The 24,503-nt window shown below is 40.5% G+C and overlaps 1 protein-coding gene across 1 annotated transcript in view; it reads left to right on the top strand.

Annotated features, from left to right (window-relative positions):
• The window catches only part of IL1RAPL2 (interleukin 1 receptor accessory protein like 2), a 464,513-nt gene that overhangs the window by 12,519 nt on the left and 427,491 nt on the right, over positions 1-24,503 (top strand). The window contains exon 2 of the mRNA XM_042477717.1: positions 14,903-15,003. Coding sequence (XP_042333651.1) covers positions 14,922-15,003 — 82 coding nt within the window. The 5' untranslated portion in view covers positions 14,903-14,921. The remainder of the gene's footprint in view (positions 1-14,902; positions 15,004-24,503) is intronic.

Genomic DNA, 24,503 nt, shown 5'->3' with positions numbered 1-24,503 from the left:
GCTCTGGAGCCACAAAAGTACTTCAGGTGTGGTCTCACCAAACTAGGCATTGGGATCATCCCTAGGTGGCTGCAAGAGCCTGGCTTTCTGATTCTTAGTTGTACAACAGTTACAAAAATTGAGAAACATCTCCCTGTCCTCCCTCTAATAAGTCCGCTTTGATTCTTTCAAGAAAAAACGGAATATAAATAAGTATTATTATTATTATTATTATTATTATTATAATATGCAATTACTGAAAAATAGTGACAAGGCGGTGGGAAGCTAATACTGGAATTGACTAAAAACTTGTAAGTTTGGCTATGGTGATGAAAAACAAATTCCTGGGCTCAGCATGGGCTCAGAGTTTAAGTCTAGGGTTTGAATCAAGCAGGCCCATTTCCCCCCTAACTCCTATCTCTTAGGATAGTTGTAAGAATTGTGGAGAATAAATGTGAAGTTTTTTGCGTACTCTAAAAAAGTGGCTGAAATCATGGTGTTAGTGATCCAGACAATAACATTTAAGCCAGTCATGCACAAAGGAGGGCATCGGGGTTTATACATTTGTATGTATGATTCCTTTAGTAGTTTTGCTGGGGGGGGGGGATATTTTCTCCCATCTCAAACTTTCCATTATTAAAATTTCATGGGTTGATAAACTCTGTACTAACTGAAAGCTGTGTAGGAGTCTGGGTGTTTTTTTTTTAAAGAAACGTTGTAAAGTACTGTGACTTAAATTGCCTCCCATCATTCCCCTTCCCCCTTTCCAATTTGTAAATGAACTAAAAATGGACCCATTACTGTTCCTTTTCTGAAATTATATGGAAATATCTTGAATAAAATCAAGCTTTGCATTTTTTGTGCATCGATGTCAACGGTGCTGCTAATGCCAGAAACAAAACTGTCAAAAGTGACAATCATTTTAATGGGATATTTTTGAGAAAGAAACCCTGGAGATGTTCCTTAATCAGGCTTGCTGCAGGGCTTTTAGCCAGAGACAAGAACTTCTGTCTTACTGCAGGACTCTAGCGATGTACTCTGTATACACCGAATTTTATTGTACCGCTCCTTTTAAAACTGGGTCTTCACATGACGTTTTGAGAAGATCTTAACAACCTAACTTAAATTGAGCTCTAAAATCCATATTTTGCCATTAGAATACAAGAAACAAAATATTCAGGTTGAAATAACTTTCATTATTTTGCAGCATAAACAACTAAGGTGGATAGTTGTTTGCTTTCTAGGTGCCGGGAGACAATTCTTTTTCAGTGGTTCTCAGCCTTTGGACTTCAGCTTGCAGAAAGCCTGACTGCAGACTATGCTGGCTGATTTTTTTGGGAGTTGAAGTCAACCATCTAGGAGACCAAAGGCTGAGTATATCTGCTCTATTTGAAAAATTATCCAGTTCATATTGAGTTTAAAGAGTGAACACCTTAGGAAGGGAAGAGCAACAGGGGTCTTGAAATTACCTATCTACAGCTGATACCTGGATAGCAAAGGAACAGGCAGACAAACTGCATCACATTTCTTTTTAAATTACAGTCATTATTTTAAAAAGGAAGTAGTAGTGAAGGAGCAGATGAAATCTAGTAGCAGCTTTAAATCCGATTTTAGCTGGAGCTTTCATGGAACCCAATCCAATTTTTCTTATGCAGTTAATGTCAAACCACAAGTATATTAGCGTTTATGTAGTTATATGTGTGGGTTCAGAGCATAACAGGATTCAGAAAGATGCACTTTTTGAAGGCTTCTGGACAGTGTCACACCATTATGGAAGATGATACAGGTTTGTCAGGCTGGTCTGTAGTTCTGAGGAATGAAAACGATAAATCTGCTTATTTAGAGTCATTTCACTGGACGTCAGAAGCTTTGTTGGGGACAATTATTTTGTTATATGTTTGGCTGGGAGGTCATATGTGTTTATATATATTAGCAGAAGTATAGCCAGTGATAATAGTTTCTTCACATACTATATATAATATGTCAAGAAACTATTATTGCTGGCTGTACCTCTGCTAATGGATTGGAATTTGTAAACATTCCTGAATCCATCCATTTCCTTCTAGTCGTCTTTTGATATTTCTTTGTTCTACACTCACTACTTGAAGGTCACTGATAGTAAGTACAGGAAGATTAAAATATTCTGGCATTTTGGGTACTGCCATTTGTGATATCAAATTTGTGCCCATTTATGCTCTTGTGCAGTCATTGTTCAAAATGTGCATGAAATTTACCATTTGCAAATTTTAATGCAAGACAGCGTACCCTAAAAGAGGAATTTGTACTTTGGCGAGGTATTTAGAAGGTACTGTGGGAAAGGAGGAGGGACTGATAATTAAATGAGTTAATGCTCTACTGTGGACAGACACTCAAGTTACATTGGGAATTATAGTTCAGTTGAGTGGTCTAGAGAAGTCATTCTTAGAGGTTGGTCTTCCATATGTTTTCGGTTTCAACTCTCAGGCAGCTTGGCCAATGGTCATGGACTCTACAGGTTCAAAACATACAAAGGACCAGAGACTGAGAACTTGTAGACTAGTTTTCCAGCACAGAATTCTCACTGAAATATAGGTCCCAGGATGCCTTAGGGGAGTGCCATGATACTTAAACTAATATGAAATGTATATTTCATAACTATGAAGGAGGAGCTTGACTTGAGTTACCAGCTTCAGCAACAGACCTACTAGAACGGCTGGTCCAAGTTCTGCTGTTGCTTTCTAAAAGGTCTTGCACCTCCAACTGTCGCCAGTGGGAAAACTTTCACTTAGATTAATGGAGTTGGATGGTACTCTAAAGATGAACATTCTCTGTGTTCAGCTATGATTCTTTTGCCATGTGGAGATTTTCCCCCCTTAAATTCCTTTGCTGAAGTGAAAACTGGAACAGCCAAGGAATTAATCTCCATCACATTATAATGTGTATCCTTAATTACAGGTACATGTCAGTGTTGTTCAGCATCAGCTCGCAGTATTTGTTAATGATTTTGGAACAGATATATTTAAATGTCAGGCTTGCTGGAGGGGAAAGAGGGATGTTGGCGTTAAACCATTCCAAAATCAAGCTTCTCTTTAGTCAAGATGTTGCAAGTGTTCTCAGGGAATGTAACTTTTCTGGCTCTGCAATTCTACCAGGCGCCAGAGACTGTTCCGTGGGTACATCAGAGCCTGGAAGTAAAGATTTACAAGTAATATTATCATCCATAATGATGATTTTTCAAGTAATGAGGGTATAACACAGTGTCATTTTAAAACTAATGTAACAAGTAGCAGCAAAAGTTTTTTGTGGGCTTTTCAGGCTATGTGGCCATGTTCTAGAAGAGTTTTTCCCTGATGTTTCGCCAGCATCTGTGGCTTTGGCATCTTCTCATGGTTCTCAATGGACCTCTGTGTCCAGAGAAGTCCTCTTCAGAAGAAAGCATATTTCCAGCCACAGATGCTGGCAAAACGTCAGAAATAAACTCTTCTAGAACATGGACACATAGGCTGAAAAACCCACAAAAAACTATGGATGCCAGCCATGAAAGCCTTCGACTTCACAAGTAGCCGCAACTTTACATAACTGATGTAACAAGTAATAATATCTCGTTATCTTCAGAAATGGGTTTAAGCACATTTTTAGAGGTATTTGGCAAGGATTTTTCAATATTTCTACTGTTCTCTTAGAGGTGTAACAAGTAATGTAACAAGTTACCTCTTTTCATTATCCTAGCAAATAACATCAACTGGTTAATTTCTAAACACTCTAATTGGTAATAGGAACAGACTATTATTCATTAATTTAAATATGAATATCCCATCCTGTATCTGAGACTCTCAGGGTGGTATACAATGAATCAACTGGAACAGCTCAAAACATTTTAAACAACTACAAAATGATTTAATGGTTAAAAGGATATTAACCACAAAGTCAGCACCAATTAATGTTGACTCAACTCCTCGTATACTAATAAAATTTTACAAACTCAAATGTATATTTCAAAAACCAAATTTTGTGTATTAAATGTATCACTTTTCTATGTTTTAATTGTATTGTTTTTTAATATCATGATGACACTCTGAGTCCCAGTTCTGGGAAAAGAGCGGGATAAAAATAAATATAGTAGTAGTAATAATACTCAAATGTACTTTAAAAAAAACAATTTTGGTGTGTATTATATTTCAATACTACCAATCACTTTTACAAATTCTTGAGAAAGTCCTTCACATATATCATTGGAATAAGATGTGTAGAAAAGATCATGTGGATCTGGAATTATTGAATAGTTTCGTTGTCTTCTTCAGTCCCAGTTCAACCATCATTCTTAATACAAACAACAATTACCTTTTTATTTTTCAATGCTATTCTTTGTTCACAGCATATAAATCTTCAAGCATTTTAACCTTTTCACAGATGCATATTTCCTCAGTTTTGACCTGCTACCTTTGAAGAAGGTAATTGCTATTTGTATTAAGAACTATGGGGAAAATGGGACTGAAGAAGCCAACGAAATGGTTCAATAATTCCAGACCTGCATGATCTTTACTTGCCAGTTGGAGCAAGTAAGGCCATTAAGGTGTTGTCATCGGATCGGGATCCAAACTGGAATGGATCCAGATAGTCTGTTTCCTCCAGGAATGCCTGAAGTTGCCCAGCCACTACATGCTCAGGGACTTTGCCTTAGTGATAAGTGATAAGGCAGTAGTTCTCATGGTCCTCTTCAGGAGAAAGCATATTACAGCCTCTGTCAAGGAACTATGTACTACACATAGGCACAGCAAATCATTTATCATCCTTTGGATCCACCCAACCAATCCATCTTTGGTAGATTTTACCAACCAAGGGGGGCAAGGGTCACGCTTGCATATGGTGTGATGTCTGCAAGTGTCATGTCCACATCATCAGGCTGCAACAACTGAAACTGGTCCCAATAAAATTGATCCAATGGCACACTGGACACATCCCTTGACTCTGCGATAAATGTGGTGTCAAAAGTTCTGAGTGAAAAGCAGTGACTTTCTCCTTAAAGTGCTTAGCAGATTTTTGACAGCTGGTGACTGAAGGCTACAAACTACTTTTGAAAAGCCACACACCAAGCTGTGCTTTGCTCACACACACACAGTTCCCATTCATTAGCTACTTTACTAGATTGCCTTTCTTCCAATGAAGTCCAGCTGGTGTGTATGACTATCCCTGTCCACTTTATCAACAGCACTTTAAGTTAGGTCAAGCTGAAGGAGAGGGAAGGGAGCAGGCTCAAGTTCACTAATGCTGAGTTTCATCAGTGCATGGAGACTTGAACATGGTGGTCTAATACTCTAAGTACTACACCAGTTTCTAACACAGAGGCATCTCTCTCATTCTTGCTCGGAGAGACTGGAGAACCATCTACCCTTTCTACCACTTCAGTCCTGATACTGATAGTCCTCTTTGCTAGTAAGAGCAAAGAGAGAGCAAGTTGCATGAAACTGTTATGGTGGGTAGGGGGAATCTAGCAGCTCCAGGGTCAAGACAGATGGTGTATAAGCTCTTTGGGAGGGTGCATGCAACCTTTGGGCTACAGGGTTTGCACTCCTGATCTTTTGCCATTAATCACCACAGTAGCATTCAGACCTCTGGAAACAGGCAAGGCTAAATTAATTCAGATTATTTTAAATTGGTACTTAAAAATTAACATACAGTAGTCATTTTGCTAACCTCATTTTTTGAAGTTTTTTTTAAATGTCAGGTGAAAGTTCTACATATATTTCTGCCCTGTCCCCCTCTTTTTCGCAGTTGAATTGCCAACATTTTAAGGGAAATCGCACCAAACAGAAGTCAGGTTGTCATTCGCCCCCTCCCCACTGGTGCTGATCTGGATAAAGATATCACTTTTATTAGGAGAGAAATTGTATTGAACTTTAATTGGCTTGTCATGGCTAATATTTCTGCAGATTAGAACTCTGTAATGAATGTGTGCACATAGACGCACATGGAAAAACCGCGTTTTAATGGCTATTCAGGAATTGTGAAGGAAGGGAAATTGCACAGTTATACTTTTCATGCTCTTTGAGCCTGGCAATTTTATTTATTTATTTTTTATCTTAAAATATTGATTTCTTTATATCACAGGATTCCAGTGCAATGTACAGACAAAAAACCATTTAGAACTATTTAAAGCAGCGAGTAGCAGTTGAACAACTTAAAAGATTTTAAAGCATATAAAACAATACGGAGGTTCTAAAACATTTAAAAAGCCTATAGAGATATGAGCATGAAGCCTCAATTCAAAAGGCTTTGATAAAAACAAAAACAAACCAACCCACAATATATTAACTTGGCAGCAAAGTGAATCGTAGTGAAGCCACTGTCAGTGCCAGCTGGGCTTTTAAGGAAACATACTATAGCCAGATACCCTCCAACATTTCATAGATGAAAACTGGGACCAGCCAAGCAACATCAGAGTGTGTTGAAGATGAGGAAAACACACAAGCTAGGTGGACTGCAGTGGATTGCTTTTGCCCAAATCTATAGGGAATGCCAAGATTTTGCCCCCTCCTATCCTCTCTCTCCTGCTGAGTTAACTGAATGTAAACTACTTTTGCACTTTGAACTCAGTTTTGAAGTAATGGGCAGTGTCCGTCAAATACATTGTTGGCTATAGTTTCCATGATTCCTCAGGAGTGGCTATCCTAGATAGGGCTGATGGGAGTTACAGTCTAGCTACACCTGAAGGCCCCCCCCCTACTTCTATTGTAGAGCTCTGTTGATATTTGGGGCTTGGAAGGTCATCTTGAGTTTGGATCTGAACACAATAGCAGCCAGTGCAATTCTTTAAAAGCTGGCGTCATTTTGACCATTTTCATGTAAAATATGAAACCACTCCCCAATGCTTTTCTAGTAGAAGATGCTTTCTGAAGACTATTGCAGTTTCTTGATAGGTAGGATGGATCGTTGGGGGAGAATCCACATTTTGCTAAGAAATGAAAACTTTTTTTAGTTCAGATATTTGTGTGTGTGTGTGTGTGTGTGTGTGTGTGTGTGTGTAAAAGGAGGATAGAGAGAAAGGGAAATTAATGCACCATGGAATAAGGACCTGAGTTACCTGTTTCTAGCAGAAGAGAGCAAAGTGGAGAAAGTAATCTGCAAAGCTACACTTGAAAATCATCTGAGCGTAGCATCATCATTGCAATTATCCATCAAAAGATTTAGTTCAATTACTTTCTTTTTCTTTTCTCTTGTCAAGATGGCCCTACTTGTGCTGGGATTTGATGCTCCAAGGAAAGGTTAAGAAACCCCCCTTCCCGGTTGCTGCGCACTAATTCCTTCATTCACCATTGTCAGACAGCTCTCGTATCTCCATAATTCCACACGTTTCCCCCCTTTGGTTCTTTCGCACTCATGCCTTAAGGAATCAGAAAGCACAGAGCGCTTGAGGGAATATGAATGCAGGAGTACAAAGTGCTGCCTATAATAATACCATGGGAAAGAGAATTTTGAAAATGTGCACAGTAATGCTGAAACAGCCAATAAGTGGGACAATCGCTACCATTTAAGAGATTATACATGGTCATTTACTGTATATACGCGACTATAAGTTGACCTCATGTACAAGTTTTGGGGCCAGAATTAAGGATTTTGATATGACCCATGGATAAGTCGAGGGTAAGGCTTAGCAGCATGTAACAAAGGATGTAAAGGATGAAGCAAAGGAAAATGATGCTAAAGATCTTTAAAATTTTTGACAGGCATCTCACCCTAAACGCTGGATGGATGAGATAGCAGACAGAGTTAATGCTTCTTTTAGGTGCTCCGAGAAGATATTAAGCTCTCACCTTTTACCAGGGCATGGTTCCTTTTTTGGTAAGAGTTAAAGTAAAGTACTTATATGGACCCCTGGATAAGTCGACCCAGTTTTTTTGGGTCAATTTTTTAACCAAAATTTCTAGACGTATACATGAGTATATACAGTACGTTCCCCTTGCAAAGTAGTATGCAGCTTCTATAGTTGGGGAAGGGTTATTCTCCAATAACACGCCATCTTGAAATAGTGTGCTGAACATTGCAATGGATATTCATCCTTTTTTGGAAAGCTTTTGCATTATGGAAAACAACAAGCTTTGTTCTATTATGGAGGAAAACTGCTCCTCTGCTGTGCAGCTAAGCCTTTTTAAATGAAGGGAAGTCCTGTAACTGAAGGTGCTCTCTGTGTGAAACAATGTGTGAGACAAATACTATGCACCACAATTGAAGAAGGATGTTGATAAACACACTGCCTCGGAGAGTGGTGGAGTCATGGCCATCTGTGGGAGATGTTTTGATTGTGTATTTCTGCATGGCAGGGGCTTGGACTGGATGGCCCTTGAGGTCTCTTCCAACTCTGTGATTCACTGTGATGCTTAACATAAAGAACTATTAGCATGAAGAGCAGGGGCTTGTGCTTTCCCCATGAATCATGCCCTTAAGCATCAGTCTTACTCACTATGGTGAGATGTACTGCATTTTTATTTAAATTTTAGTAATTGTTTCCAAATTTTTATCTGTGCGTGCATATATATATATATATATATATATATATATATATATTGTGTCTTCTGCATACGCGCTCTTTTTTTTTTTTGTCGGCGGCGAAGATAGGCACTCAAAGCCACCGGCGTGCGCGGGGCGGCGCGTCCCATTCAATTGAATGAGTGCGTGCACCCGTTGCGCCTTGCGCCTTGCGCACCGCCGTGCTGCCGTGCACGAGCCCCATTGTTTACAATGGGGCTCAAGCATAGGCGGAATTCGCCATACGCGGGGTATCCGGAACTGATCCCCCGCATATGGCGAGGTTCCACTGTATGTATGTATGTGTATATATATATATATATATGTATGTATGTATGTATGTATGTATATATATATGTTATGTCCCAGTTTGTAAGGGCAACCTGTTTAACCTGAGAGCGTGTAATGAAAATTTCTCCTTCTGTGGACTTATTCAGAGCAGGGCTGACACAGATAGTGAGACACTCAATTTGGTTTTAAACACTATGCATGAAACATTTATTAAATCACAAAAGTAATACAAACATTGATTATCAAGAGCCCTTTCATTCACTCACACATTCATACAATACTCACACACAATTTCCTTCTGCCGAACATTGATCAGTTGTCCTTGAAGGCTGGGGATGGCATCGTTGCCACGCGGTTGGTGCCAACAAAATGGGGATGAAAGCCAAGGGTCTTTATACTTTTCTTCTCTCTGGCTTTCAGTTGCTGAAGTTTTGCAATATTGCAGCCCATTATTCAACTTCTTCTTTCGGGAGGAGACAGGTTGTTCAAAGCAACTCGTTCTGTTCAAAAGTAGCTCGTTCTGTTCAGAGCAGTCCATTGTCCTGTCAGTTCCACTTCATTGCGACTCAGGAGAAAAAGCACCTTCCTGGTCATAGTTCGACACACCTGGACAGCACTCAGCTTCAGCTTCCACATTCCTCAGCCTTTCCTCGTCTCAGTTGCCAAATCCCTCTTTCACATCAATGCTCTGCGCGGAGCCATCTTGTTTGGTTCTTTAGCATGTTTTAAAACACCTTTCCTTGGTTCTTGGTTCTTCAGCTCTGGGTTTAAGTCAGAACTCACACATTCATCTTACACACACACACACACACACACACACACACACACACACACTGATGATTTTCTCTCTTTTTTTTTTTGGTTATCTCCTCTTGTAAGTGAACACCCTAGACAAACTGATTTTCAGTTGTGTCAGAGTTGAACCAACCATGTTTGGGTTGGATGTCTACCCAATTGGTTAGACTATTTCTGCTAATCAACTGGGTGATCTGACTTAGCTGAGAAGCTTCAAAGTAAAGATCAAGTTTTTGAACTGATAACCCTCCATATCTCGTTTTAGAATGCTTGACTGCTTTTGAGAAGCATGGGCGTTCCCCATTAAAAACTATGGAGTCCATTAACTTGCTCCAGCATTTAAAGTATGAGTTTGGTGGTCTCAAAGGAATCGTTTGAAAGGGAAACAATAGTTTTTGGCAGAATGAAAGATTTAACTAAAGCAACATTGCCCAAAAGGGAGAAATGAAGTGACCTCCAATGGTCCAGTTTTGATTTAATCCACTTAGTGATTGGATTATAATTGCGAGGGATAAGTTGAGAGATATCTCTTGTGATGATGACCCCTAGATACTTTAGACCTGAGGGGTTGATTTGTATGTGTGTTAGTCCCTCCCAAGAGTGCTGGGTTTCAAGAGTTGCATTGAGACAAAGCATCCTAGATTTTTGATAATTTATTTGGAACCCAGAGAACCTGCCAAACTGTTTCAATACTTTATCAATCTCCTTGAAAGAATCAGTAAGTTTTTAATGTAAAGCATCACATTGTCTGTGTAAAGCCCAATTTTATGTGTAGTCTTATTGATTTCTATCTTCTATCTTGTTGTTGTCTCTGATCAATGTTGCCAGAGGTTCCAACGCTATTGCAAAGAGAAGCGGGGACAAGGACAACCTTGCTTAGTGCCTCTTTGCAAAGTGATGGGTGCTGAATCCTCCTTATTTACATATATCATCGCTCGAGATCCCCAATACAGGTCTTTCAGCAAATTCACAAAGGGAATCCCGAAGTTAGATTCCCTAAGCAAGGCAAAGAGATAGGGCCATTCAACCATATCGAATGCTTTAAGGGCATCGAGTGAGAGAAGTGCCTGCTGTGTCCCTTCCCTTGAGGCTTAATGTATAATGTCTAATGTTCTCCTGATGGCATCTAACAGTTTACGCCCAGGCATAAACCCAATTTGCTTCAGATGGATGTAGTCAGTGATGAAACCATTCAATCTGGCAGCTAAAATGGAAGAGAGCAATTTGGTATCTTGATTAATTAGTGCAATCGGTCAAAAGGATTGTGCAAATTCAATAGTTTTCGGGATCGGCACGATTCTAGAAATTTTCCAACTATTTGCTACTTTCCCCTTCAACAAAATCTCATTTACTAACACTACTAAATGTGGACTAAGGCAATCTTTAAGGAGTTTATAAAATTCTCCAGTAAAGCCATCTGGGCCCAGGGATTTCCGTAGCCGGGTCCGTTTGAGGGCATTATCTAATTCTTTAGTAATGATGGTTTTGTTAAGAGTGGCAGTGTGGTGTTCTGTGAGGTTTTTTTAATATTTAGGGACTTAACAAATTGGGTATTTTCCTGATTGCTTGCTTGATCAGAAGAGTACAATTTAACATAGAAATTATGAAATTATGAAATTCTTCTAAAATTTCAAATGGAGTATTATAAATTTTACCCTCTGAAGACTAAATGCATGGAGTTAACCTCCTCTCTGCCTTTTTAAAAAAACTATTCTTGCCATTAATTTGGAATCCTTATTACCAAATTCATAGAGCCTGGCTTTTGTGTGAAATATGGCTTTCTGAATTTGATAGGAATCAATCTCTTCCAAGAGAACCTTTTTCTGGAGCAAGAGTGCCAGGTCAGACTTGTCTTGCGAACTCTTCTGCAGGTGTGTTAATTCTATTATCTCATTCAGGAGTGACCCTAGCTTTGCTTCTCGTAAGCGTTTTTGGCGGGCCCCTTCTTTAACAAATAGGCCTCGTAGGACCGCTTTCAACGTAATAGCCAACTTCATCTTTAATCCTGCAGATGAGTCAGCTGAAGATTTTGAAGCATTTATTATATATGGTCAGGCTGTTGCCTGAAATCTGTGTTGCATCTCAAGTATGGTGGGATTTAATTGTATCTTCATAGCTAGTCCTAAATTCCCATCTTGAAACAGATTCCCATCTGTAGGAATGATGCAGTTTGACACCACTTTAACTGCCATGCCTCCAGCCTACAGAATCCTGAGATTTGTAGTTTTGTGAGGTACCAGCACTCTTTGGCAAGGAAGGCTAAAGACCTTATAACACTACAAATCCCAGGATTCTATTGGATGGCCCAACAACAACTAAAGGGGTGTCAAACTGCATTATTTCTGCTGTGTAGATGAACCCCTTAAGAGTGTTCATAAATGGGAGACTTCAGCCCTACTAACAGTTATTGTGTTTTATTGTTTGTTTCGCAGCCCAGAGAAGAACATCTGTTGAATCTGCTCTCTACTTTGCCACATTTAAGTTGTTGATCCCAATGTGCTGGCATTAAAATAAATTTGCTTAGATTTCTTTACAAATGATTTTTACATTTAGATTCATTGGGATATTTCTCCAAACACTGGTATTAAAACTTGTGTTGCTGGATGTTCTAATATATTGCTTGCTTAAGGTAATTTTTGTTTTCCTAGCATAACTAGTATTGCCCTGGGATGGGAAGAAATGTCTTGGATTTGACAATGTGGATGAAAGTAACATTTTCACACCTCCTAAGGCTGTTTGCAAGAAAACGTACCACTTGCGCAAGCATTCGCACATTGGAAGGTTCTGAGAAATAAAGTTTATCCCAAACGAGAAATGAGAAAAATGATCTTCATCAAAACAAAACTAAACTAAACAAAACACAGAAATATATTTAAGTCAATGGCAGTGTGTTGTGTACATTAGGCTAATTGCGTAAATACACAAATTAGGAGACATTTGTTTTTACAGTATGCAAATTGTAGTGCAGGAATTATTTTTACAAATGTATATAAAATTTTCAACATTGTATAAATTGGAATGATGGGAAGAAAATGAAGGTGGGATTCAGAGAAAATGAGAGACTGAGAAAGAGATGAGAGACATTCACATCCCTTATTTTAGTCTCTGAACGTAATGGTCTTACACTCCCTACACCCCAAAGATGGCAATGTGTTTTGCTTCATTTCAAAACCATCTTTTATCCTTCTTCCCTGTTTCTTTTTATGCTGTTTTTCAACAGAAGTCTGTCCAAAGTTGTTCAAAATATATCAAATGTTGCTAGCAATATGAATGGCAATTCAAAAACCAATTAGAGTTAAACTGATCATTGCACCAATAGTTAAATACATAATAAAAAAATATCAAGTTATCCATCGCTGAGTAAAATACACTTTTGCTCTGTTGCCAGAACAAGTTACAAAGCCCAGAGTTCCATAGCACTGAGCAGTTAAACAGCGGATTATTTCTGCAGTGCAGATGTAGCCTTAGGTGGTGCTAAAGATTGCTAGTCCTCTTTCAAGACTGACATGCACTCATGGATGCTATGTCCTAGTTTTCACCAAGCAAACATCCAGCACTATCTCCAGACAGTGTGCATGTATTTGTATTTGTGTATATGGCAAACCAGGTAGGGTTGTTCAGCTCCTTGATGTCAGTTTCTCTCTGCCAAGTGAGCACCATTTCCACCAGACCAATCCCACTGTGTTTGATGCCCATCTGATCCTTCTGAATGGGGCCATACATTTTTCCTCAAAGTCTTGCCTCAATGAGAACAGTGGGCATTCTCCTTGAAGAAGACAAATCCAATTTTCTCTTAAATGCCTCTGCAACATATTATGTATTTCACCAATTGTTTTTAAAAAACTCATTGATGTAACCCCCCCCCACATTAGTATATCATAAGTTTATTTGTATGGTGGGAGGGGAAAAGTTGATTAAATACTTAATTTTGCAATTTAGTATTTGAAGTTAAATTCAAAGCAAATATCCAAGCACAGCCTCTCATGGTAATTCAAGCTGCTATTTGCTTTCAGATTCATGGCTGGAGTGGACTGGTTGACTTTTTCTTTTCTTTTTATTAATGGCACAGAAATGTTCCATTTCCTAGTTTGCTGTGCTTAAGTTCAGATGAATAGCTAATGCTTTCATAAAGCAAAGTGAAAATAGTAGTCACAGAAATAATGATGATGTTCAGTCACTTTGTGAAACTCTTTTTCCTCCTAGTCAGGAATCCACTGATACAACATTTATGAGGACTTCTTTTGATATTCCTCCCTTTGTTTGCTTCTCTTCATCTGCAGAATAATAGTTGCTCAAGTTACATGAGAAAAAGATGGGGTAGCCTTCTGTGAAATTGCCACATTTAAGGCCTGTCTCCAGGTGACTTTCAATTTTATCCAAATTGTGGTCCCCAGTAACCTTCTAAAATGGTAGCAAAGGGTGCTGAACCCTGTCCCTTCTCTTCAGTTCAACTTTGGAGTGAAATCCAGGAGTTCCTATCTCAAGTCAGACCGTTCAGACATAATGACTATCCAATTCTGGATGTTGATGGTGTGGCAACTTGGATTTAAACTCATACTGTGTCCAGTTCTGGGCACCACAATTGGAAAGGATGTTGAGAAGCTGGGGCATGTCCAAAGGATGGCAACCAAAATGGTGAAGGGTCTGGAAACCATAAAGCCCTGTGAGGAGAGACTTAGGGAGCTGGGTTTGTTTAGCCTGGAGAAGAGGGGATATGATAGCCCTGTTTAAGTACAGTATTTGAAGGGTTCTCATATTGAGGATGGAGCAAACTTGTTTTCTGCTGCTCCAGAGAATTGGGCCTGGAACAATGGATGCAAGCTACAGGAAAAGAGATTCCATCTCAACCTTAGGAGGAACGTCCTGACAGAAAGAGCTGTTTGACAGTAGAACACACTCCTTCCTCGGAGTGTAGTGGAGTCTCCTTCTTTGGAGGTTTTTAAACAGAGGCTGGATAGCCATCTGTCGGGGGTTTGATTGTGAGATCCTGCATGACAGGGGGTTGGACTGGATGGCCCTTGGGGTATCTTCCAACTCTAATAATAATAATAATAATAATAATAATAATAATAATAATAATAGCCTCTCCCTGAAGGATTGGGGTGGGTTAAAATTAAAAATAATGTCCTAAGAAAGGGCCTTTAATAGAATAGAATAGAACAGAATAGAATAGAATAGAATAGATAAATAAATAAATAGAGTCAGGAAGCCAGTTATTAAAGCCTCTGCACATTATGTTACAAGGAGAGAGCCACTTTTTCTTGAAATCAGGTGTTTGATTCAGGCTGCATCTACACTAGGACTCTATGATTCATGTGGTGCCTTTATATTTCAGCTGCTGAGGTGAGTCCAAGATGAAGCTGCCCATCCTTTTGGTCCTTGTGATTTGCACTGTATTCAACACAAGTGTGAAGCTGGTATCTAAGCGAAATTCAGGTAAGTCTCAGTCTTCTTCTTTAAGCAATTCTGCCAAATACTTTTTGGTTGTATTGGTCACTAAGGCTTGTTGATACACATGGAGGGCATATTCCAGCAAAGCCTGGGCATTTTCAAGTCTCATTGTTTTTAGTAACATGTTTGGGTCCAAACTGCTTTATGCTGACTGGGTTTTGTCATATATTTTGTCATCAAACCTATTATACTTTAGTATCATAAAGGTATTTCAGCATTCTGTTATAAATAGTATGAATCAAAACAAGGCAATATTTGAAAATCTGAAATAGTGACAATAGTTTAGGTGTTGATATTTTAGCTTGCTCAGTAGTGATATTAATTTCATGACGGATTCATGGTCTCTTATTTGCCACTTGGAAAAAGATGGTTCTGTTTTGTCACTTGTTAAATTTTCTGTACATAGCCCCCCTTTTCAGAGCCTTTATGAGCTAAGCTGGGATTCTTTGTAAAATGCTCCCTTTTTGGGGGGAAAAAGAGCATTGTGCATTCTTCAGATGACAATTGGCCCACCTCCAAGAAGATGTGGTACATTTTAGCAACCCCCAAGTATTGCAAAAATGTACTTTTAGATTGTAAGGTCTCAGTTTTGTGAATGTCAGTGTGCCCATAAGGTGCTTTGGGCAGAGATATCTATGAGTGAAGAGCACAATGAACCTATGGGGGTGCTATGGCAACCTTTTGTGGGTTGATGGTTGGATGACAACACATCAAGGACGGCACAGAAATAGCTGGCAATTCCAAATGTTTGTTATTTTATATACTTACCGTTCACGGCTTCTATTGCTAAGGAAACTTTCTTTGGAAACATCTCTAATAGAACAGATACTCAGGCCAAATGGACTTTTAAAAAAAGAGAAAAACAACAAAAGAGAAAACAAAAAACAAAACTATTGCTTTCGAAACTTACCAAACCATTATATAATAGATATGGACCAATGCAAATGATTTCTTGTTTGGCTGTTGTCCTTGTCTAAAGATTTGTTCTTGCCAACATCGGTAGAGTATATGTACTGCTAAGATAGCTGTGTCTTCTACTTACTTAGCTTGCTCAGTAGTAGGTTGGGGCATCCAAAACAGTTTATTTAACCATATTTGAAGATGTATTGGATAGCTCATCAGGTGGATCTTTGTGCACGTGTTGGCAATAATCCCATTCCCTGGCTAATACTCTTCACTGCTTTGAGACCACCATTTGTAGGGAGGGCAGGATAACAGGCAGATGCAAAAGTGGTTTTGCATGCAGTTGCGTATCCTCTTTGAGGGGAAGCTAAGGCTGTTTAAACATGGTCCTCTTCCCATTCAAATCTCTTTCTCTGTATCAACTCTGCTCAGAATCCTTTGATTCTGAGCAAGATTAGCCAGCTTCCCTAGAAGGCAGAGTAGGAATTTGACTTATTTATGGTGAGTGGGTGTTGTTGTTGTTGTTGCCTACCCTGCACAGGTTAACCAGTGATTGTCTTAAGTTGTATTGGGTGCTGTTCTTCTTTTATAAATAGGTTGATTTGTCAAATTTGGCAGGGATGTGCAAATGGTTGAGATTAGGGACATGGTGGTGTGCTCATTTTCAGAGACTGGCCAGGCCAGAGACCTGCACTGTTTGGACTATGGGACCAATGGGCAGGATATGGATGGATCTTTGCCTCTGCCTTTGGTTGACTAGGAATATTCCAGTCTGGGGAAAAATGTAGCTTGAACAATCCACATATAGAGAGAGACTGGCTAAGAAGACAAACAAACAAAAAATTAAAAATGTTCAGCATCTTTTTAAATTTCTGCCTTTGCTGCTGCTCTTAAGGTCAAAATAGATCTTATGTTTATCAGGAATCTTTTTTCCGGCAAAGGTATTCCTTGTCTAAAAAAACCCTATGAAATGTTTTGGGCTGCTCTAAGGTGACAGGCGACTTGAAGGTACATACACACAGACACCCTCAAGTGTTGAAAGACATCTCTTTGTTATAACCTATGATTTTGCTCAGAGACACATCTTGCATTTAGTGTTTCTTGTTTTGTTGTCCATGGTTAAACATGGTTAATTTGCAAATCTGATCATTGAGACACATGTCTCTGAGGAAATTCCATTATGGCTTAATCATTTGTTGTTGCTGCTATATGCCTTCAAGATGCTTTCACATTATGGTGGAATCCTATGAATGAAAGACATCCAGCGGACCTTCTTGTTAACAGCCCTACACAGGTTTTGCAGACTTAGCACTCCACTGGCTGACAGTTTGTTTCTGGGCATAATTCAGAGTGTTGGTTATGGTCTATAAAGCCCTATATGGCTCAGGTTCAGGCTATCTGGCAGACTGTATCTCCCTGTGTGAAATGGCCCAGGCTCTGGGATCTTGAACCAATTTGTTGTCCTTTATCAATCCATGGTATCCATAAATCTCTCTCCCAGCTCTATGTTTCAGATGTATTGATTTTCTTCCTGTCATCTCCCCCCTCCAAACAACAACAACAACAACTGGAAATCCTGTGGCATAGAGGATTTTGATTTCATACAACTATCATAGGATTAATCATAGTGCCTTGCCACTGCATGTTCTACCTTTTTATGTCATGGTTGCAGACTCGTGTTTTCTAATATATGGGCACACTCAGGTTAGTTGTTCCATGTTGTCTGTCTACAGAATTGACATTATCAACATACACTGTCATCACCTGTCTATCAATTCTGACGGTGAATTCACATGCTGAGACACATTGTCATCTATGTTCCAACTCTGGCTGGAATCCTGTTGGGGATTTACTCTAGTGAAACTGAAGGCTATGCTAGCAGATCTCCTTTTCACAGTGACACATAAGGAGGTATCCATGTGTATGCAAAAGGTTTGTTCCTTAACAAAATGGCTCAAGGATGGTGCCCAGGCACAGGTTTGCCCTTGGCACAAATGGCCACTGTTTGAATGTAAGGTGCCATGCTGTCACTGGGCTAGTTGTCTTAGTCCTTCTTTTCCGCAGTCTGCACATTATTCTGCCAGATCATGGCCTCAGTTTTAACTTTCATACACTGAGATGACATACTGGGCCCACTGATCAATGTAAACCTCTGAGCAATAAGGTGGTTTGCCTTCCCCCACCAGCAAAGGTTGCTATCTGAAGCAAAACCATTGATTTCCCCTCCAATAATGTCATGTGTTAAATGGATTTTCGATGTCTCTTAGATTTTGAGAAGCATAAGTAATGACTGTGTCCTTTACAGGGAACAGATCTTGCGCATGGAGGCCTGTCTCCAAATTGCTCAGTGGCACGCATTGAGAGGATTTATTCTTGTATGCCATGTCAAGGTTTGCATTGGGGAGGAAAGGACACATAGAAAAGTGTTTGAAGGGTGTGATTTTGGATTATAACCTAAGGAACTGGAACAAGAATGAGTGTTTTACAAAGCTTAATTTATCAAACCCTTTGGGGTTTATTCCAGTATGACTCTTACTATGTAGAGCAGAGAGACATCTGCCCAATGGTGTTTGATATCTCCAGTATGGGTTAACTTGTTTGAGATTTTGGAGTTTTCAGTGGTACAGATAAAAGATGGAGTGGATTTCTGACTGTTCGACAGTCCTTAATCTTGTACAGGCATAGCTTAGATAACAAAGCCTTTGGCAAAGAAAAGTCTTTTTACAGTCTAGTTACACCCACATTTTTAAAGTCTTCTCCTTTGTCTAGCTGGAAAGTGTTTTTTAGCAGCATTGGCATTGGGATTTGAGTCTTTCTGTTTTCTTGGAGTTCAGATGCAGAGATAAGATCAAATGACATGACATTGCTGATGACTGGCTTATCAAGTCGCTGCATGCATGTTGTAGAAAAAATTATCAGTGGGTATATGCTGGCCATTAGTATTTACTCAGAAAACCCACGTGCCGACAAAAATGTCTAGGGTGGCGTAGGGCAAATGAATGGATGACTTCACCGGAAGACAACAGGGAGTTTTGCTGCTGCTTTGTCCCAGTGAGAAAAAGAGAGGCACATTCTAAAGGCAGCCTTCATTGACCAAGGATGAACTTGGGAAACAGTACAGGCTTTATCGGGGTTATGACGTGATTTGGTCACGTTGTTGTTTCTCCTCAAGTTATTAGGGGAAATTAAAGAAGTGGGGCTCATTTTCTCGTAGGCACTGTTTGTGGTCCAGCTCAAAATAAAGCAAATTGTCATTCTAAAAACCAAAAAGCTAGAGAGAAGATGTTTCAGTTTCATATCTTGGGCAGCTGAGATCAGCTTTCGTTGTGGACTTTGCCGGATGAGTCTACAGGAGACCTGGTATAATTTTATTAGGACTTGTATACCAGGTTTACAGCTGGAATCACACTGATATACAGTATACAGTATATATTCCTATTAATATCTTTGTTTAAAGCAGTCACATCAAAAGGCAATTTAGTTATTATGTTGCCATCATCTGGTCGGAGAGGAATGAGAATAAGAAGAATATTGTGTTTGAATTAGAAGTGTTAAGTCTTGGCGAGATAGTTGACTCTCTTTGTGAGTGTTTTCTAAAGAAAAGATGAATGGGAGAATGCACTGTTGCCCTATGAAATTGCTTTCAAATAATTATTTCTATAAATAAGCATCAGAAAACCAGGCTGGGGAGAGATCTTGGAGATCATGTAGTCCAACCCGCTCTTCAGCACAGGACCTGCAGCCCTGCATACACATACCACATCTTTACTAGCAGCTATCCATCTAGCCTCAGTTTAAATATCTCCAATGAATGAGAGTCAATTGCTTCACAAGGAAATCCGTCTTGCCATGAAATAATTCCTTCTCTTCTTTGGCTGAAATTGGCTTCTCTTAAAGAACTTTATTTCACCCACACACAAAACAGAAACAAACACAAAACCAAACACAAGTAGGGTAATCCCAACAAGCAATGGGTTTCAATTTGCTCATGCTTCGCAACGCTTTGCTAGTCCGTTCAGATCTTGTAACTTGAAATGTCAAAATTTTCTTGGCAAAACGTAGGAGTTTTTGATCTGCAAAAATGTCCTTCTAGAGTCCAACATGATGTGATGGCAGTTGCAATTGTTGTGGGCTATTGTCTACAAATTCAATAAAAGGTAGCCATTTATCAATGAAAGTGTCATGACTGCTTTGTCCTTTAGAGACTCTGATGTTATCTGGCTGATTCTCCAAAGGCCACACATCCCAGGTTCTTCTTCACCAAAGATACATCTATCTCCATGCGAACAGCCATGAGGAAGAAAGTAGTCAAGTCTCTGTGCATATCTGTTTGTTTTCTTTGGAATGAAGAGAGAATAGTAGAAGATCTGAGCAGGGCTTTATTGCGTGCTTCATAATGGCTGCCATCAAACCCAGGATTGTGTGTAAAAAATGAATCAACTTTTGGATACTCAGACCACATATGCAGACTTCTTTCTAACCTCAGCTTAAATCTCTCCAGTGAAAAAGAATTCATGGCTTTGCAAGCCTCTGTCTTACCATGAAGTAGTTCCTCCTCTTGCTTGACTGAAACCCGCTTCTCTGCAGTTTCCCAGCAAAAAAAATGTCTGCGCTATCTGCATATCAACCCTTCAAATGTCTGAAAATCACAACTATGTGTCCCTTTAATCTTCCTCCATTTGAATAAACATACCCGGGTCTTATTTTTTTCTTTTAAGTAAAAATTACTGAAATATAGATAATAATGGTATCATAACTACTAAAATGTTCTTTAATATTTCTTTTATGTGTGTAGGCTATAACTGTGAATAGAAATGAGTATAAAAATCAGAATCAAAGGGATGAGGAGATAAGTAATCCTTTACAATCAAATATATGGCATGAGGTGCCATCCTATCCCCTGTGCTATTCAGCATCTACATGAAACCACTGGGAGAGATCCTCTGGCACTAAAGGATAGGCTGCTATCAGTACTCCCCCTTAAAAAACCCATACCCAGTCCTTTATAGGATGGTTGACAGACCCCTCAGTATTGGCAGTATTGACATGGTCCACTTCTTAAAATGGGACTGGATACAGCATTTCAGATGTGATCTGACCAGTGCCTTATAACTGTCATTTCCCATGATCTGGGCATTGTGTTTCTGTTAATTAAGAATAGTATGACATTAGGTTTTTCTGCAGCCTTGTCACATTAGTGGCTCATGTTTAGGTTGTGAACAGTTAAAATACTTGGATCTTTTCCATGTGTAGTGCTACCAGGACAGACCCTTCCCTCTCTCCCCATCCTATACCTGTGCTTTTGATTTTTTGGGTGGCCGTAGCATTTTACATACAGCTCTGTTCAATTTCATATATGCAGTTTTGCAGTACTGTGCTGCTAGTGGTTACAGGAGGAAAATGGCATGCAGACATGTCTAGGACTGGGAAAATTGGCTATTCAAGTATTCATCCATTAGCCAGCTTGTGGTGCTTTGCCTTTTGAAATTTTTACTATGAATGTTGCATGATATTTTTTTATTGTGTGCACCAGCATAGCCTTCTTTAAAACAGTGGATTTAAACAGTGTGAGACAAGATACTCTTTCTTTCTAAGGTTTGTGTATAATGCATTTGATTTACTCCTGGGACAGGGGGAAATCTTAAAAGCCATTCTGAGTTCCCAGGCATATAATTAAACATATTATATGAACATTAGTGGTATCTTACCTGGGATCCTAGGTTGCAATCTCTGGAATCAATAAGTGGAATAATATAGTTTACGCTCTTACAGATGAAATGTGGTTCTGGACTTTTATTTCTCTGCAGAAAGCAAGCACTGGTTCCGCACTCCATTTACAAAATCCCTCCTTGGTTCGGATGAGAGGATGAACCATCCATGAGATCTTGTCTTACACTTCTCAACCCTTTCAAAAGTTTGACAGATGTCTTGTTTAGGCAGGCGATATCAACATCCAGAACAGAACCAATGATTTTTGGTTCCAAAATGGAATTCACATGCCACAGGCATAGCTACAGGTTGTTGTACTTCCATTGACCACTAACTAGCAGGATTTCCCCCCTGTTTTCTGCAGTGTTGTGAAGTAGATATTAAAGCAATGTTTTATCACAATGCAGCTACCAACAGTTGTAACTGGCACACAGTGGGTACATACAATGACGATTAAAACTGGCTATGTGTTGCTGTTCCAGTGCTGTTAAACAATGGTGGGAAAATCAGCATTGTTTATATATGACAAAGTTTTGTGAAATATTACTGGAGAGAGCTGGCAGCAAAACGGATGAGCTTTGCTACAAGCTGTTTCAGTTTCAAATATTTTTGTCCTGTAAGCCAACTTTGAATCCCAGCTCTAGAGTAAAAGTGAAATAAATTAAGTAAACCAACACAATGTGATGTAGTAGAACTGGCATGGCGTAGTGGTTTAAGGATTGAACTATGACTCTGGAGTCCATTAATGATTACTGAGTTAATGGATGTACAATGTGTTAAATGCTTGTTGTAGTTAGCCACAGTAGTGACAAGTTACAAGGTACATAGTTAACTTGAAGAATTTGCCTTTCGGGGCAGTAAAGCAACAAAAAACCTGTATGTTTCCGATGTTACTGATTATTGTTTAATATTATCAGCAAAATTTTGTAGTTACTTTAAATATTACTTCTAAAGGGTATTTCAGAGGCATTTTAGTGGAGTTTTTCACATTTTATGACTTGCTCTCATCAGTCCTAGGGACCCTGCAAAATAGCAACTAACATACAATGTTACTCAAATGGTTGCAAAATTATAGGCAACAATTTTTTTCTTGAAGAAATCTTGTAACAAATTACTTTAGGAAAGTAATATCCCAGGCATGGTCCGACCTGAGTCCTCTGCAGTTGCAAGTTGGGCCATGCAAAGACAGAGGAGGGAGGCCAGGATGAGACCTTCCGAATTCTGCACCATTTCTTCTGTGTTTCATGCTAGTAAATGAGTCCAGTCCAGGAGCTTTTTGTAGAGTGCAGGGATTATCAGCATCATCCTAGCTTGTGTATTCTTGTATGGCAGGAGGTTGGACTTGAGGTATCTTCCAAGTCTATGCTTCTACAGATGCAGGAAGGTTTCCTTGGCAGCTAAGGTTGCCTTCTCAACAGTTTCCTTCTTTGGCCAAAGCTAGCTGGTTGCACCCAGGATGAATCTTCACTAGATATTCCTTAGGTCACCAGTTCAAAAACCCCATGTGTTCAGCTCTTGGCCATGGTTAATTACCACTCTTTTTACATTTGGCAGAGGAAAGCATAAGACAGTGGGGTTTCTTCCTCTATGCTTACAGTAGATCCACATTGGACTTCTTGTACACTTTTAATTCTGTGTTTGTATTTAGTATTTAAGTTTCTTTGTCCAATAAAAAGTATATATACACACACAGACACACACATACACATACATATATATGTATGTATATATTGAGAGTTGTATATGTGTTATTCTCCTTTAATCACATATCTGACATTGACTATATTTTGAAAGGCTTGGTCCAAGCTTGGACCAAGCCTTTCATCATCATCATGGAGATTCCTGAGCTCTGTACAGTTGCTTGTGCAATTTAACCTTTATTCCCACAGATCCTATGACCTTGTCATAGCTGACTAAAGAGATGTGGCTTATGCTACAAATGGAAGTCTCAGAAATTGAACCCAGGTTATATTAATGTCAGTTTATACTATTGTAATGCCTAGCTAGGGTTGCCATATCCCGCACCCCGGCGGGACAGTCCCGGTTTGGGCGGTGCCGTCCCGGTCCGGTTTGGCGCCCAAACCGGGACGGCCCCGCCCACCGCGTGCCCCCGCGGCAGCTCCAAGGCTTGCTGAGGCCTGGGAAGGCTCTCCGCGGTTGGAGCTCCAGCCGCGGAGACGCTCCCTCCTGGGCCCCAGCGAGGCCTTTGAGGCGCCTCCGCGGTCGGAGCTCTGGCCGCGGGGGCCTCCAAGGCCTCCGCGAGGCCAGGAGGGGAGGAGGGCCACTTCCCACCGCGGCCATCGCCGCGCTGAGGGGCGGCCCCGCCTCCTTCCCGGCCTGGGAGCCGGCCAGGCTTCTCCTCAGGCCGGGAGGAGGAGGAGGCCGCTTCCACCGCGGCGATGGCCGCGATGAGGAACAGCCTCCGCCTCTTTCCCGGCCTGGGAGCCGGCCTAGGCTCCCTCTCAGGCTGGGAGGGGGGGGAGGAAGCCCGGCCCACCACAGCGATCGCCGCGATGCCAAGCTTCCCCCCGCCCTTCCCGGCCTGAGAGCCGGCCTAGGCTCCCTCTCAGGCCGGGAGGAGGGGAGAAGCCCGGCACCGAGGCAATCGCCGCGATGCCAAGCTTCCCCCCGCCCTTCCCGGCCTGAGAGCCGGACTAGGCTTCCTCTCAGCCGGGAGGAGGGGAGGAAGCCCGGCACCACGGCAATCGCCGCGATGCGAAGCTTCCCCGCGCCCTTCCCGGCCTGGGAGCCGGCCTAGGCTTCCTCCCAGGCCGGGAGGAGGGGGAGGCTGCTTGGCACCGTGGCAATCGCCGCGATTCCAAGCGGCCCCCGTTCCTCCTCCCGGTTGGGAGCCGGCCTAGGCGTCCTCCGAA

The sequence above is a fragment of the Sceloporus undulatus genome, chromosome 7 (genome assembly GCF_019175285.1).
Source record: "Sceloporus undulatus isolate JIND9_A2432 ecotype Alabama chromosome 7, SceUnd_v1.1, whole genome shotgun sequence".
Taxonomy (NCBI): domain Eukaryota; kingdom Metazoa; phylum Chordata; class Lepidosauria; order Squamata; family Phrynosomatidae; genus Sceloporus; species Sceloporus undulatus.
Note: the sequence above shows the minus strand (reverse complement) of the source record. Positions and strands in the feature narration are given on the sequence as shown.